The 15,748-nt window shown below is 48.2% G+C and overlaps 1 protein-coding gene and 2 non-coding genes across 4 annotated transcripts in view; 1 reads left to right on the forward strand and 2 right to left on the reverse strand.

Annotated features, from left to right (window-relative positions):
• The first annotated feature begins 470 nt into the window (after positions 1-470).
• Positions 471-543, forward strand: trnak-uuu. Its single transcript has one exon. It is a non-coding gene; the product is annotated as a tRNA-Lys (tRNA).
• A 4,045-nt stretch (positions 544-4,588) lies between these two features.
• trnak-uuu lies at positions 4,589-4,661 on the reverse strand. Its single transcript has one exon. It is a non-coding gene; the product is annotated as a tRNA-Lys (tRNA).
• A 6,360-nt stretch (positions 4,662-11,021) lies between these two features.
• LOC116971361 (coiled-coil domain-containing protein 80-like) overlaps positions 11,022-15,748 on the reverse strand; it is a 28,278-nt gene continuing 23,551 nt past the window's right edge. For both annotated transcript variants that reach the window (XM_033018482.1, XM_033018481.1), the window contains 2 exons: positions 13,204-13,284; positions 11,022-11,487 (listed from right to left, as the gene is read on the reverse strand). In XM_033018482.1, the coding sequence (XP_032874373.1) occupies positions 11,210-11,487; positions 13,204-13,284 (359 nt within the window). In that variant the 3' untranslated portion in view covers positions 11,022-11,209. The remainder of the gene's footprint in view (positions 11,488-13,203; positions 13,285-15,748) is intronic.

The raw sequence follows: 15,748 nt of genomic DNA on the forward strand, positions 1-15,748 counted from the left end.
ATTAATATTATTATTATTATTATTATTATTATTATTATTATTATTATTATTATTATTATTGCACTACTATTGTTTGTTTTTTTGAGTATGTGTGTAAGTATATATATATATATGTATATGGATATACATGTGTATATAAACTTTTATCTCTCGTTTATCATATTGTTTACAGTGTACTATGTTTACAAATTGTGTTGTGCTGCAGAAAGTAAGAATGTCATTGTTCTATCTGGGACACATGACAATAAGACTCTTGACTCTAGAATGAAAGTGCTGGTGGGAGCAGCCTGCCTGCCGGCACTGCGGCTGCGCTGCCGACCGCATCACGTGACGTGGGAAATCCCCGCGTTTTGCGAATGCAGTGACGCGATGGGCATCCCGGCGACGTGACGTCATCGCGTCTTGCGCGGCAGTGGGGAACTCTGACGAGTTTTACCGTCATTAAAGCTGCAGCTGGGCTCTGCAGCAGAGCCCGGATAGCTCAGTCGGTAGAGCATCAGACTTTTAATCTGAGGGTCCAGGGTTCAAGTCCCTGTTCGGGCGTTGCGTTTTTTTTCCTAGAACTTCCTATTGTTATTTAGTATATTAATTGTCAATTATATTCATTTTTCTAAATTTAGCAAGATAAATCATCCTTAAGTTCCAGAGTCAGTGCATTATTTCCCAACTCAGAAATAAACTGTTACAACTGTAAGACATCTCTTGTTATTTAGTATATTGATAGTCAATTATTTTCCTTTTCTAAATTTAGCAAGATTAATCATCCTTAAATTCCATAGTGTCTTTGAGGGCAGACTATAATGTAAATTATTATATATTGTTAGAAAGAAGGTGACATTTTAAAATGGGAATCTTCAATAACAAAGCAAAAGACACAAAGTGCTGGAGTAACTCTGGGGGGTTGGAAGCATCACTGGAGAACATGGATAGGTAACGTTTTGGGTCAGGACCCTTCTTCAGACAATTTTAGGTTTAGGTTTATTATTGTCACAGGTATGGTGAAAACCTTTGTTTTACATGCTATTTAAACAGATCCAGGTAAATACCACACATAAATACAATCCAGTACAATAGGTAGAGCAAAGGGGAAGATACAGAGTGCAGAATATAGTTCTCAGCATTGTAGCGCATCAGTTCCAGAGACAAAGTCCAATGTCCGCAATGGGGTAGAGGTGAATGAGACAGCACCCTAGCTTATGGAAGGACCGTTCAGAAGCCTAATAACAGAGGGGAAGAAGCTGTTCCTGAGTCTGGTGGTGCGCGCTTTCAAGCTTCTGTACCTTCCGCTGGATGGGAGCGGGGAGAAGAAGGAATGACTGGGGTGGGACAGGGACAAGTCTTTGATTATGTTGGCTGCTTTCCCGAGGCAGCGTGAAGTGTAGATGTAGTCGATGGTGGGGAGTATGGTCTGTGTGATGGACTGGGCTACATCTACAATGGTGGGGAGTGTGGTCTGTGTGATGGACTGGGCTACATCTACAATGGTGGGGAGTGTGGTCTGTGTGATGAACTGGGCTACATCTACAATGGTGGGGAGTGTGGTCTGTGTGATGGACTGGGCTACATCTACAAGTTGGATCAATGGGCCTGTTTCCGTGCTGTACGACTTTATGACCACTGGGCAACTCTTCTCTGTTGATTGATTGGAAACAGGCCCTTCAGCCCGCCGAGTCCACGCCATCACCCCTTTCACACTAGTTCAATGTTATCCCACTTTCTCACCCACTCCCTACACATTTGGGGCAATTTCCAGATGGCCAATTAACCTGCAAACCCGCACGTCTTTGGGATGTGGGAGAAAACCGGAGCACCTGGAGGAAACCCACACGGTCACAGGGAGAACGTGCAAACTCCACACAGACACAGACTGGGTCCCCACCCGAAATGTCACCTGTGGGCCGATTGATCTAATTCTGTTCCTATGGAAGTCGGCTATGGGAACGGATCTGCCGGCTCTGGCTCCGGCTGGGCCGGGGAGGTGGTTAGTAGGAGATTTCCTGAAATATCAGGATGCATCACAGCTTGGTTTAGGAACAGCTCCATCCAGGACCGTAAGGACCGCAAGAAATTGCAGCGGATTGTGGACGCAGCCCAGACCATCACACAAACCAACCTCCCTTCCACTGACTCCATCTATACCCCACACTGCCCCAGCAAGGCCAGCAGCACAATCAAGGACCAGTCTCACTACGGCCACTCCCTCTTCACCCCTCTCCCATCAGGCAAACGGTACAGAAGTGTGAAAACACACACCTCCAGATTCAGAGACAGTTTCTTCTCAGCTGTTATCAGGCAACTGATTCATCCTACCACAACCAGAGAGCAATCCTGAACTACTATCTACCTCTTTGATGTCCCTCGGACTATCCTTGACCAGACTTTGCTGACTTTACCTTGCACTAACCATTAGTCCCATATCCTGTATCTATTACACTGTAAATGGATTGAATGTAATCATGTGTTGTCTTTCTGCTGACTGGATAGCACACTTTTCAAAAAGCTTTTCACTGTACCTCGGTACACGTGGCGGCACGGTGGCGCAGTGGTAGAGTTGCTGCCTTACAGCCAATGCAGCGCCGGAGACCCGGGTTCGATCCTGACTATGGGTGCTGCCTGAACGGAGTCTGTACGCTCTCCCCGTGACCTGCGTGGGTTTTCTCCGAGATCTTCGGTTTCTTCCCACACTCTAAAGACGTACGGGTTTTAGGTTAATTGGCTTGGTATAATTGTAAATTGTCCCTAGTGTGTGTAGGATAGTGTTAATGTGCGGGGATCACTGGTCGGCACAGACCCAGTGGGACAAAGGGCCCATTTCCACGCTGTATTTCTGAGCTAAACTAAACGTGACAATGAACCAAACTGAACAGAACTGATTATAGAAATCAATGTTCATACCATTGGGTTGTAAGCAACCCCAAAATAAATATGGACTTTATTGTGGTTGCAGTTCTTGTTTGGTTTGTACTATTATGTTCTGACTCCCTAGTATTATAGATAATGTATTGCATTATTGGTGCATATTTATGTGTGTGTTATTACATTAATATGTATGTAAAGCAGCAGCAAGTAGGAATGTCATAGTTCTGTTGCCAGTGCACAAGACAATTAAACACTCTTGACTCAAGCTGGAAAGGGTACTGAGAAGATCAAGCTGGAAAGGTCATGAGGTCATAAGGAATAGGAGTAAAATTAGGCCATTCGGCCCATCAAGTCTACTCCTCCATTCAATCATGGCTGATCTGTTTAAGAAGGAACTGCAGATGCTGGAAAATCGAAGGTAGACAAAAATGCTGGGGAAACTCAGCGGGTGAGGCAGCATCTATGGAGAGAAGGAAATAGGCAACGTTTCGGGTCAAGACCCTTCTTCAGACATGTGAGGGTGGGGGAGGGGGGGGCGGGAAGAAGAAAGGAAGAGGCGGAGACAATGGGCTGAGGGAGTGCTGAGAAGGAATCATGGCTGATCTATCTCTCCCTCCTAACCCCATTCTCCTGCCTTCTTCCCATAACCACTGACACCCGTACTAATCAATAATCTATCTATCTCTGCCTTAACAATATCCACTGACGGCCTCCACAGCCTTCTGTGGCAAGGAATTCCACAGATTCACCACCCTCTGACTAAATAAATTCCTCCTCATCTCCTTCCTAAAGGAACGTCCTTCAATTCTGAAGCTGTGATCTCTGGTCCCAGACTCTCGCACTAGTGGAAACATCCTTTCCACATCTACTCTATCCAGGCCTTTCACTATTCTGTAAGTTTCAATGAGGTAACCCCTCATCCTTCTAAACTCCAGCGAGTACGGGCCCAATGGTGACAAACGCTCATCAACCCACGCATTCCTGGGATCATTCATGTAAACCGCCTCTGGACCCTCTCCAGAGCCAGCACATCCTTCCTCAGATATGGTGCCCAAAATTACTCACAATATTCCAAATGCGGCCTGACCAGCGCCTTATAGAGCCTCAGCATTGCATAAAGGGTACAGAGAAGATTTATGAGGATGTTGCCAGGATTAGAGGGCCTGAGAAGGGAGAGGTTGAGTAGGCTGGGACTCCATTCCATGGAGCGCAGGAAGATGAGGGGTGATCTTATAGAGGTGTATAACATAATGAGAGGAATAGATCTGGTAGATGCACAGAGTCTCTTGCCCAGAGTAGGGGAATCGAGGACCAGAGGACATAGGTTCAAGGTGAAGGGGAAAAGATTTAATGGGAATCTGAGGGGTTACTTTTTAACACAAAGGGTGGTGGGTGTATGGAACAAGCTGTCAGAGGAGGTGGTTGAGGCTGGGACTATCCCAACATTTAAGAAACAGTTACAGGCGATTCGGCCACTGAGTCCACACTGACCAGCGATCACCCTGTACACTAGCAGTACCCTACACACGAGGGACTATTTACAATTTACAGAAGCCAATTAAGCTACATACTTGCACGTCTTTGGAGTGTGGGGGAAAACAGGAGCACCCGGAGAAAACCCACACGGTCACAGGGAGAACGTACTAACTCCGTACATTCTCTCATGCTGTGAGGCAGCGACCATATTGTTGCACCATCATGCTAATGTAAAATGCCCGTAAAAATGCAACGCCCGAACAGGGACTTGAACCCTGGACCCTCAGATTAAAAGTCTGATGCTCTACCGACTGAGCTATCCGGGCCCTGTATTTATATGGAAAATGCATAGACACCGTGTTCAGACTGAAAAATGTCCCAACTATTAATAGACAATAGACAATAGGTGCAGGAGTAGGCCATTCGGCCCTTCGAGCCAGCACTCACTGTGATCATGGCTGATCATCCGCACTCAGTACCCCGTTCCTGCATTCTCACCATATACCATGGCTCTGCTATCTTTAAGAGCTCTATCTAACTCTCTCTTGAAAGCATCCAGAGAATTGGCTTCCACTGCCCTCTGAGGCAGAGAATTCCACTGATTTAAAACTCTCTGGGTGAAAAAGTGTTTCCTCGTCTCCGTTTTAAATGGCTTACTTCTTAAACTGTGGCCCCTGGTTCTGGACTCCCCCAACATCGGGAAAATGTTTCCTGCCTCTAGCATGTCCAAACCCGTAACAATCTTATATGTTTCAATGAGATATCCTCTCATCCTTCTAAACTCCAGAGTGTACAAGCCAACTCCAGAGGGTACAAGCCAACTCCAGAGGTTACAAGCCAACTCCAGAGTGTGTACAATCCTGTATCTGTACACTGTGGACAGCTCAATTGTAATCATGTACAGTATAGTCTTTCCTCTGATATATGGATGGGCCGGGTTTAAAGGATTGCGGGCCAAATGCAGGCAAATGAAGTTAGAGAGTGGTTCTGACCTCCCATCTACCACATTGGAGACTCTCGGACTTCATTAATCGAACTCCACTGGACTTTATCTTGCATTAAACGTTATTCCATTTATCCTGTATCTGTACACTGTGGATGGCTCAATTATAATAATGTATGGTCTTACCGTCGACTGGATAGCAGGCAACAAAACAGATTTTCACTGTATCTCAGTATACATGCCAATAAACTTAAAGCCCTGTCCCACTGTACGAGTTCATTCAGGAGTTCTTCCGAGTTTGCCCTGATTCAAACTCGGAGATTTACGGTAATGGCCGCTCGTAGGTACTCGGGGCTCTCGTGGACATTTTTCAACATGTTGAAAAATCTTCACGAGTCTTCCCGAGTTTACCGCATTTCCCGAGTACCTGCCGTTAGCGTTACGAGCCGCTAAGAGATGTCCCGAGCTCTGACGTACCCGCTACGTACATTCTACTTGCTTACCACGAGTTTGATTTTTTTTTTTTACTCTGGAGAGCACTTGAATGAACTTGTACAGTGGGACAGGGCTTTTAGTCTGAAGAAGTGTCTCCACCGAAACGTCACCCATTCCTTCTCTCCAGAGATGCTGCCTGACCCGCTGAGTTACTCCAGCTTTTTGTGTCTATCTTCGGCCTAACCTAAACTAAGCTTAGAGTGCCAACTTGGTCGGCATGGACAAGGTGGGCCGAATGGCCTGTTTCTGTGCTGTACAGCCCTGTGACTCTAATCCACTTGCTCTGGATTATTACAATGAAATTGAGCAGAACTGGATGATTTGAAAGATTAAATCATGTGCGGTTCGCATTTAAAGAAGGACACAAAGTCATGGCCCTTCTGCAGACAGATGCAGATGGGGGGGGAGAAAGCTGGAAGAGAGGTGGGGGAAGGGGGGGGGCATGGCCTGGCAAGTGATAGGTGGATGGAGGTGAGGGGAAAGTGGGTGATTGGTAGAGGGGTGCAGTAAGTGACAAAGGCTGGAGGTGAAAAGGAGACAAAATGGTGTTAAGGAGGGAGAGCAGTGAAATGTAAAACAAGAGGAAGGGGATAAGGGTGGAAGAGGACCAGGGGAGGGGAGGGGAGAGTGGACATTTTGAACACTCTTGATGTGCTTCTTTCAGCTGTTGGGGAATCTCAATCAAGACACGAAGGGACACGAAGAAACTGCAGATGCTGGCTTACAAAAAAAAGACACAAAGTGCTGGAGTAACTCAGCGGATCAGGCAGCATCACTGGAGAACATGGCAAGATCACATTTTCTAGCCTGAAGAAGGTTCCCAACCCGAAACGTCACCTATCCATGTTCTTCGGAGATGATGCCTGACCTGCTGAGTTACTCCAGCACTCTGTGAAACGTCACCTATCCATGTTCTCCACAGATGCTGCCTGAGTTACTCCAGCACTCTGTGAAACGTCACCTATCCATGTTCTCCAGAGATGCTGCCTGACCCGCTGAGTTACTCCAGCACTCTGTGCCTTTACTTAAAACGGCAGCAATCCAGCATCATTGATGCTTCCTCTCAGCATCCTTGAATAATGAATCACTGCCTCCATATCTGAGATCATCTCTACAATGATAACAGAAAACCAAAGCTGGTGGAACCCACAGTTTCTTCCCAACTGTTATCATGACAACTAAATCATCCTACCGCAACCAGCGAGCGGTCCTGAACTGCTATCTACCTCTGTCATTAGTGACCCTCGGACTGTCCTTGATCAGACTTTACTGGCTTCACCTTGCACTAAACATTATTCCCTTATCATGTGTCTATACACTGTGAATGGCTCGATTGTAATCATGTACTGTATAGTCTTTCCGCTGACTGGTTGGCAAGCAACAAAAGCTCTTCACTGTACCTCGGTACACGTGACAATAAACTAAACTAAACTAAACTAAACTGAAAGTGAACTGAAACCGAACACACCTTCCAAGAGACCGCTAATTCCAAATTTCTGGATCCTGAAAATGGATTGTCATTGGGTGAAGTTGTAAAGAGATGCCAAACTAACAGAAGTAAACGCGGCTGAAATACAGATGAACCAGAGTCTTATTGGTTGTGTGGTGTCATGGAATATAGAACACAGAACAGTGCAGCACAGGAACAGGACCTTTGGCCCATCACATCTATGCCCAACATGATGCCAAGTTAATGTCAGGGGTTATGGGGAGAAGGCAGGAGAATGGGGATATGAGGGAAAATTAGATCAGCCATGATTGAATGGCGGAGTAGACTTGATGAGCTGAATGGCCTAAATGCCCTGTCCTAGTCCATACGAGTTCATTCAATAGCTCTCCCGAGTTTGCCCTGATTCGAACTCGGAGATTTACGGTAATAGCCGCTCGTAGGTACTCGGGGCTCTCGTGGACATTTTTCTACATGTTGAAAAATCTTCCCGAGCTTACCGCCTTTCCCGAGAACCTGCCGTTAGCATTACGAGCCGCTAAGAGACGTCCCAAGCTCCGACGTACCCGCTACGTACATTCTACGTACTTACCACGAGTTTGATTTTTTTAAACTCGGGAGAGCACTTGAATGAACTCGTACAGTGGGACAGGGCTTTAATTCTGCTCCTATCATTTATGAACTTATTCATAACTCCTCTGCCTGCACGTGATCCATATCCCTCCATTCCCTGCATATCCATGTGCCTACCTACAAGCCTCTTAAACTGCACTAAAAAGCCATTTAAATCTGCCTCCCTCACCAATCCTTGCAGCGCGTTCCAGGCACCCACCACACTCAGTGTTAAAAAATTTGCCCCGGACATCTCCTTTAAACTTTGCCCCTCTCGCCTTAAAGTCATGCTTTGTAGCCTTTGACATTTCCATCCCGGGAAAAAAAGATTCTGACCGTCTATCCTCTGTGCTTCTCATAATTTTATAGACGTCTATCAGGTCTCTGCTCAGCCTCCGGCGTTCCAGAGAAAACAATCCCAGTCTGTCCATCCTCTCCCTGTAGCTAATACCCTCCAATCCAAGCAGCATCCTGGTAAACCTCCTCTGCACCCTCTCCAAAGCCTCCACATTCTTCCAGTAATGGGGGTGACCAGAACTGCACGCAATAGTTTAGTTTAAGGGGCTGTCCCACTTGGGCGACCTAATTGGCGAGTTTAGGAGAATTTGAAAAAATGACATGTAGAAAACAATAGACAATAGACAATAGACAATAGGTGCAGGAGTAGGCCATTTCGCCCTTCGAGCCAGCACCGCCATTCAATGTGATCATGGCAGATCATCCCCAATCAGTACCCCGTTCCTGCCTTCTCCCCATATCCCCTAGATAGGGCTATTTTTAAGAGCCCTATCTAGCTGTCTCTTCGACCTCCTTCGACTATGTAGAAGACCTCCTTCGACTATGTTAAAGACTAGCTTCGACTAGCTATGACTAGCTCCGACTAACTTCGGGAAAATTGGACACCGAATAGTGGAGAGTGAAGACGATCTCCTTCGATCTCCTTCGACTATGATGAAGACTATCTTCGACTACCCTTGATTACCTACGACTAACATGCTGACCTACTACGACTAAACCTATGAGTAAAAAAAGTGTCGATTTTTTCCATGGCGACCTTTTGTTACTCGCGGGCATTTTTTAACATATTGATAAAAACGCCGCGACCTAGCTGAGGCCTGGAGTACGCGGAGACAACTCTCGAGCTTGAAGGAGAGTTACAAAGACCTCCGAGGACCTCGTGTCGACCATGCTGCGAGTATGAGTCGAGGACAAACTTGCCAGAACTTGCGGATTAGGTCGCCCAAGTGGGACAGGCCCTTTAGAGAAACAGCGCGGAAACAGGCTCCTCGGCCCATCGCGGGGATCGCTGTCGGTGCGGACCCGGTGGGCCGAAGGGCCTGCTTCCGTGCTGTATCTCTAAACTAAAAAATGAACACTACCTACACACACTAAGGACAATTTTTATTTATTTTTTATATACCAAGCCAATGAACCTACAAATCTGTGTGTGTCTGGAGTGTAGGACGAAATGGGCGATCTCGTGAGAAAATCCACGCTGGTCACGGTGCCCGTAGTCGGGATGGAACCCGGGTCTCTGGCACTGTAAGGCAGTAGCTCTACTGCTGCACCACCGTACCACAAACTTGTTGGGAATATGGAGTGGTTGAGACAAGTACAGAGACATCAGCAGGGAGGCGGGGAGGGAAGGTGATGGAGATGGGCTGAGGAGCAGTCGGGCTAAGACTCATCGCAATTTACAAGGAGATTCACAAAATCACGCCATCGAATCACCCGTCATCCCAGAGCACCGACTGCCATGAAACGAGACAAAATAATGGTCCCTAAATCATCAACTGGCTACATTTCAATAAACTGCGACCAATATTCCCTTTACCCAAGGACGATAAGGGAATGGAATATGTTACCACCCAACACACACACTGCTCCCGATGTTAAAGTCATTTAAAAAGGGGATTGAGCAACTAGATCTCCTCAACTTGGTGAAAATGGCCCATTTCAAAATGTAATCGCTACTCTACTCACTCCGACCTGCGCCAGATAACCACTGCTGAGGTGTTTGCGCAGTATTCAACCAGAACCAGAAGGAGCTGAGACAAGGGGGAGCGTTGGTAACTAGCATGAAGCAGCTGGGCCGAATGGCCAGTTTCCGTGGTCACGGGGAGAACGTACTAACTCCGCACAGACAGCACCCGTAGTCAGGATCGAACCCGGGTCTCTGGCGCTGTGAGGCAGTAGCTCTACTGCTGCGCCACTGTGCCACCCTCCAAATGTAGCCTAACCAAAGCGTTATTGCAGCTTGTACGCGATTGAAAAGCTTGGGATAAAAGACAATGAAAAGTCTGGTAAAGGTGGAACTGTAGCTAACACCCACCTGAGAGTCAGACCGAGAGACTGTTGTTAGTGGGAGAGACTGGAAGGGATTGCTTGTTCATCTCCATCAGCTACCCATGTCGCAGCGGGTAGAGCTGCTGCCTCACAGCGCCAGAGTCCCGGGTTCCATCCTGACCTCGGCTGCTGTCGGTCTGTATGGAGTGCGCACGTTCTCCCTGTGACCACATGGGTTTTCTCCGGGTGCTCCGGTTTCCTCCCACATCCCAAAGACGTGCGGGTTTGAAGGTTAATTGGTTTCTGTAAACGGCCCCTAGTGTGTAGGGAGTGGGTGAGAAAGTGGGATCGCATAGAACTAGTGTGAACAGGTGATCGGTGTGGGCTCGGTGGGCCGAAGGGCCTGTTTCCATGCTGGATTATTCTTTAGACTCTACTTTAGACTTCAGAGATACAGCGTGGAAACAGGCCCTTCGGCCCACCGAGACCGTGCCCACAAGTGATCACTCCGTACACTAACACTGACCTTATACACTAGGGACAATTTACAATTTCACAGAAGCCAATTAACCTACGAACCTGATCCAATTTACCTACGAACCTGTACGTCTTTGGGATGTGTGAGGAAACTGAAGCACCCGGAGAAAACCCACGCAGGTCACGGGAAGAGCGTACAAGCTCCGTACGGACAGCACCCGTAGTCAGGGTCCAACCCGGGTCTCTGGCGCTGCGAGGCAGCAACTCTACCACTGTGCCACCGTGCCGCCCTTGCCTAGAGCAAGGAAACGGGATGGAGTAGATACCCCAGCCAGTGTGAATCATCTTCAGCCACAGATGGATACATGTGTCTTCAAACGCTCAGTGGGTGGAAGAGTGATTACCATTAATGACAAGGCACTGTGGCTCATTGGGGGAGCTGTTATATTGATTATTAAACACAGGCACAGTCCAAACAAGTACAAGACGCAGCGATAATGTTGGGCATTGCAAAGTGTTCAACACGTCCGCTAACGGGCGTGATGGAGAACAGGCACAGTGTCCAAGGCTGGTGGTTGACAGGGGGGGGGGGAGGGAGGCGTGGCGAGGGGGAGCTAACCACGCTGGTTGTAGCCGGGGTAGTCGTCCTCGTCCCGGTGGCACTCGACACCCAGGCTCTGCTGGAGCCTCATCTCCTCTTGCCGGGCCGGCGTGGAGTCCAGCTGTTCGTACATGGCCGCCAGCGACCACATGGGCGAGAGGTACCAGGAGTGGATGGCGCCATCCTTGCCCGTCAGCAACATCATGAAGTGCTCCTCGCTGACCTGGTAGTGTTCCCGCAGCCCGCTCACCGCCGCCCACGACAGGCTCTCTGTCTCCACCTGTGACCGCCCTGTGTTAAAGGGAGCAGACAGAAGGTTTGGTAGACTTTAGACGTTTACTTTACACTTTACGTGGCCACTTGTACAGTGGCACGGTGGCGCAGCGGTAGAATTGCTGCCTCACAGCACCAGAGACCCAGGTTTGATCCTATCTATGTCTGTACGGAGTTTGCACGTTCTTCCCGTGACCTCGTGGGTTTTCTCCGGGTGCTCCGGTTTCCTCCCACATCCCAAAGACATGCATGTTTGTAGGTTAATTGGCTTTGGTAAAATTATCCCTAGTGTGTAGGTGTACTGGATCGCTGGCCGGCGCGGACTCGGTGGGCCACAGGGCCTGTTTCTGCGCAGTATCTCTAAACTATAGACTTTAGAGATACTGCGTGGAAACAGGCCCTTCGGCCCACCGAGTCCGCGCCGGCCAGCGATCACCATGTATACTGCTTCTATCCTACACACTGGAGACATTTTACAGAAGCCAATTAACCTACAAACTCACATGTGTTTGCAGCAAGGGAGGAAACCGGACCAAACGGGCAAACTCCGTACAGACAGGGCCCGAAGTCAGGATCGAACCCGGGTGTCTGACGCTGTGAGGCAGCAACTCGACCATTGTGCCACTGTGCCGCCCCTGATCTTAGCAGATCCTAATTGGTATAACTCAGCATCTGCAGTTCCCTTTTATTACATTCAGAGTTTAATAGATCAGGTTTCACCGTACGTGTGACATCAAGAGCTTCAACATAGAAACATAGAAAATAGGTGCAGGAGTAGGCCATTCGGCCCTTCGAGCCTGCACCACCATTCAATATGATCATGGCTGATCATCCAACTCAGTATCCTGTACCTGCCTTCTCTCCATACCCCCTGATCCCTTTAGCCACAAGGGCCACATCTAACTCCCTCTTAAATATAGCCAATGAACTGGCCTCAACTACCTTCTGTGGCAGAGAATTCCACAGATTCCACAGATTAGCTTTATAGGTGTAATTATCATCAACAATCTGGCCCAGGACAAAACACAGAGGCTAGGGCCAGGAAAGCCCAACAACACCTGGCGTTCCTCAAAGCCGATGGAGGTTTGGCATGTCTCCGACAACTTTTGTTAGAGAGATGCTGTCTGTCCCGCTGAGTTACTCCAGCAGTTCCTGCGAACGGGGCTTGGGATGACGGAGCCTGTAGCCGGGGCCTGCTTCCAACAGTGGGAGGTTGCTTCACGGGGAACAAAGGAGGACCCGGCGTGGCAGGACCACCGTGAGTAGGGAGGGGAAGAGTAACTGGGACCTGGCGTGGGGGGGTCCGCCCTGAGTAGGGGGGGTGAACAAAGGGGGAACTTTGTAACTTTGTCAACACCCTTTACATGGCGACTATTTGCATACCTTGGGTATTCTTCTTACATCTTAAGCCCTTTGCTCCTCTGGGGAGCATCGGCCATTGACAAATGTCCTCCACCTCACTTGGTTGTTGGCAGTTCTTTCGAGATCTCCCCAGTTGGGCCCTCTCTCAGACATTTCTGTCTGAATATACCGTGGGTATGCAAGCTAATAATTTCACTGTGACTCCGGTATAGACCAGCATCTGCCGTTCCTTCCTACACTTTCCCTGACCGATGAAGGCCAGCGTGGCGAAAACCTCCTTCACCACCCTGTCGACCTGTGAGACCAGAGGAATGGTCAGTCAGTCCAGCTGACTCCAGGGCAGCTCACTCATCACCCAACAAATGTCCTCACCATTAGCAGGAAGCAGCTCGAGCGATCCAGAGGCCTCTTCTCCTGAACCCATCATCTTCAACACGGCAAAATGGCGAATTCCTGAACAAGGAGAGAACGTCAGTAAGATAGCTCGCTTTCATTTTTTTTTTAAAGAATTGATAGGGTGGACTCTAACACAGAGCAGGGCAATCGAGGACCAGAGGACCTAGGTTTAAGGTGAAGGGGGAAAGATTTAATAGGAATCCGAAGGGTAATTTGTTCACACAAAGGGTGGTGGGTGTATGGAATGAGCTGCTGGAGGAGGTAGTTGAGGCAACGTTTAAGAAGCAATTAGGCAGGTACATGGAAAGGACAGGTTTGGAGGGACATGGGCCAAAGCAGACAGGTGGGACCAGTGTAGGTGGGACATGTTGGTCGGTGTAGGCAAGTTGGGCCGAAGGGCCTGTTTCCACGCTGTATGACTCTATGACACCACAAGATGAATGAAAGTAAAATAAACTGCAGATGCTGGAACTCTGAAACATAGGACAGATAATGGTGTTTAAGGGGCATTTAGATAGGCACATGGATATGCAGGGAAAGGAGGGATATGGATTATGAGCAGAGAGAGGTGATTATTTTCTTCCCAGCTGTTATCAGGCAACTGAATCATCCCAAGAACAGCTAGAGAGCGGTCCTGACCTCCCATCTACCTCATTAGTGACCCTCAGACTATCTTTAATCGGACTTTACCGAACTTTATCTTGCACTAAATGTTATTTCTGTTATGCTGTATCTGTGCACAGTGGATGGCTCGATTGTAATCGTGTGTGGACTTTCCGCTGACTCGATAGCACACAACTAAAAGCTTCTCACTGTACCTTGGTACGCGTGACGATAATAAATTAAACTAAACTAAGACTGATGAGTCTGAAGAAGGGTCTCGACCCATTCCTTCTCTCCAGAGATGCTGCCTCACCTGTTGAGTTACTCCAGCATTTTGTGATTTTATCCAGCATCAGCAGTTATTTCTTAAACATAAACTAAACTAGATGCTGGAAATCTAAAACACTAGACAATAGACAATAGGTGCAGGAGTACGCCATTCGGCCCTTCGAGCCAGCACCACCATTCAATATGATCATGGCTGATCATCCACAATCAGTACCCCGTTCCTGCCTTGACATATGACAATAAAACACTCTTGACTATATCTATATAACTAAAAGTCTCATCTTGACCTCTTCCTGTCGGCACTGTATATTGATTTTAGAAATAACGCTGCCCTATATTGCTATGATGTTTGGCCATCTTCCTCACAGTCCTCCTCTGCTGAGGCAGCCCCAATGATTTTTTCGATTGATGAAAATTAAAAAAGTTATGAGTGTTTAAAAAATCTTGAGATCGGCTGATTGGTCCTCTCGCATGTCAATCACCACGACAAAGGTAACACCCCTTCCGGGGGTGGGGGGGGAGCAGAACGATAAAACCCATGGATGCCTGGACGTGAGTCAGTCACTCTGGAAGATCGCGAGGGAGAGTCCACAACTGTGATCCTAAGCTGTGAATCAGCTGGTCTGCAAATTACTTGCAATAAATGATTTGTTAGCCCTTAATGGCAATGCAATGACTTGTTTGGCAATTTGGTGTCCTGCACTCTGCTTGAAATGCTGTGAAACTGAATGTGGTGGCCTGCACTCTGCTTGAAATGCTGTGAAACTGAATGTGGTGGCCTGCACTCTGCTTGAATGGAATTTCAAAGAATAGCCGTGACTGAACTGCCAGCCCACCAGCCCTGAGTGACTGATCTGCCAGCCCACCAGCCCTGAGTGACTGAGCTGTAGCCCACCAGCCCTGAGTACCTGAGCTGCCAGCCCACCAGCCCTGAGTACCTAAACTGCCAGCCCACCAGCCCTAAGTGACTGAGCTGCCAGCCCACCAACCCTGAGTGACTGAGCTGCCAGCCCACCAGGACTGAGTGACTGAGCTGCCAGCACACCAGGCCTGAGTGACTGAGCTGCCAGCCCACCAGGACTGAGTGACTGAGCTTCCAGCCCACCGGGCCTGAGTGACTGAGCTGCCAGCCCACCAGGCCTGAGTGACTGAGCTGCCAGCCCACCAGGCCCAAGTGACTGAGCTGCCAGGCCAAGAATCCATTTGGCCCACAATGTCCATACTAGCCCTCTGGAAACCAGTCCCTTCGGCCTACTAGCACTCCAGAAAGTCCCACCCCCACTGGCCAACAATGTTGGAATTGGTGGAGAGGTGGAATATTGTGTTGGTGGACATGCAGACCCGTGTGAACATGGGACCCAATGGGTCCCACTTAGTCTAGTATATCTTTGTATTTATATTTTAACACAGCCAGGAATGCCTCTGAAGCTCCTCCAAGGGTGTGTATAGCATGAAGATATTTACCTCCTTGGAGTTAGCAAACTGTGGGATTATGTCAGGCCATGGACGCTGGGATACACTTTCCGCCTGCAATCTAATGCCAATACCACCTGCTTCTCCCACTCAGTCTGGTGAATGGAGAAATTCCTGTAAAGCTCTTAAAAAATGTCTGCAATTCTTCCAGTTGTCC

Source organism: Amblyraja radiata, chromosome 3 (genome assembly GCF_010909765.2).
Source record: "Amblyraja radiata isolate CabotCenter1 chromosome 3, sAmbRad1.1.pri, whole genome shotgun sequence".
NCBI lineage: Eukaryota > Metazoa > Chordata > Chondrichthyes > Rajiformes > Rajidae > Amblyraja > Amblyraja radiata.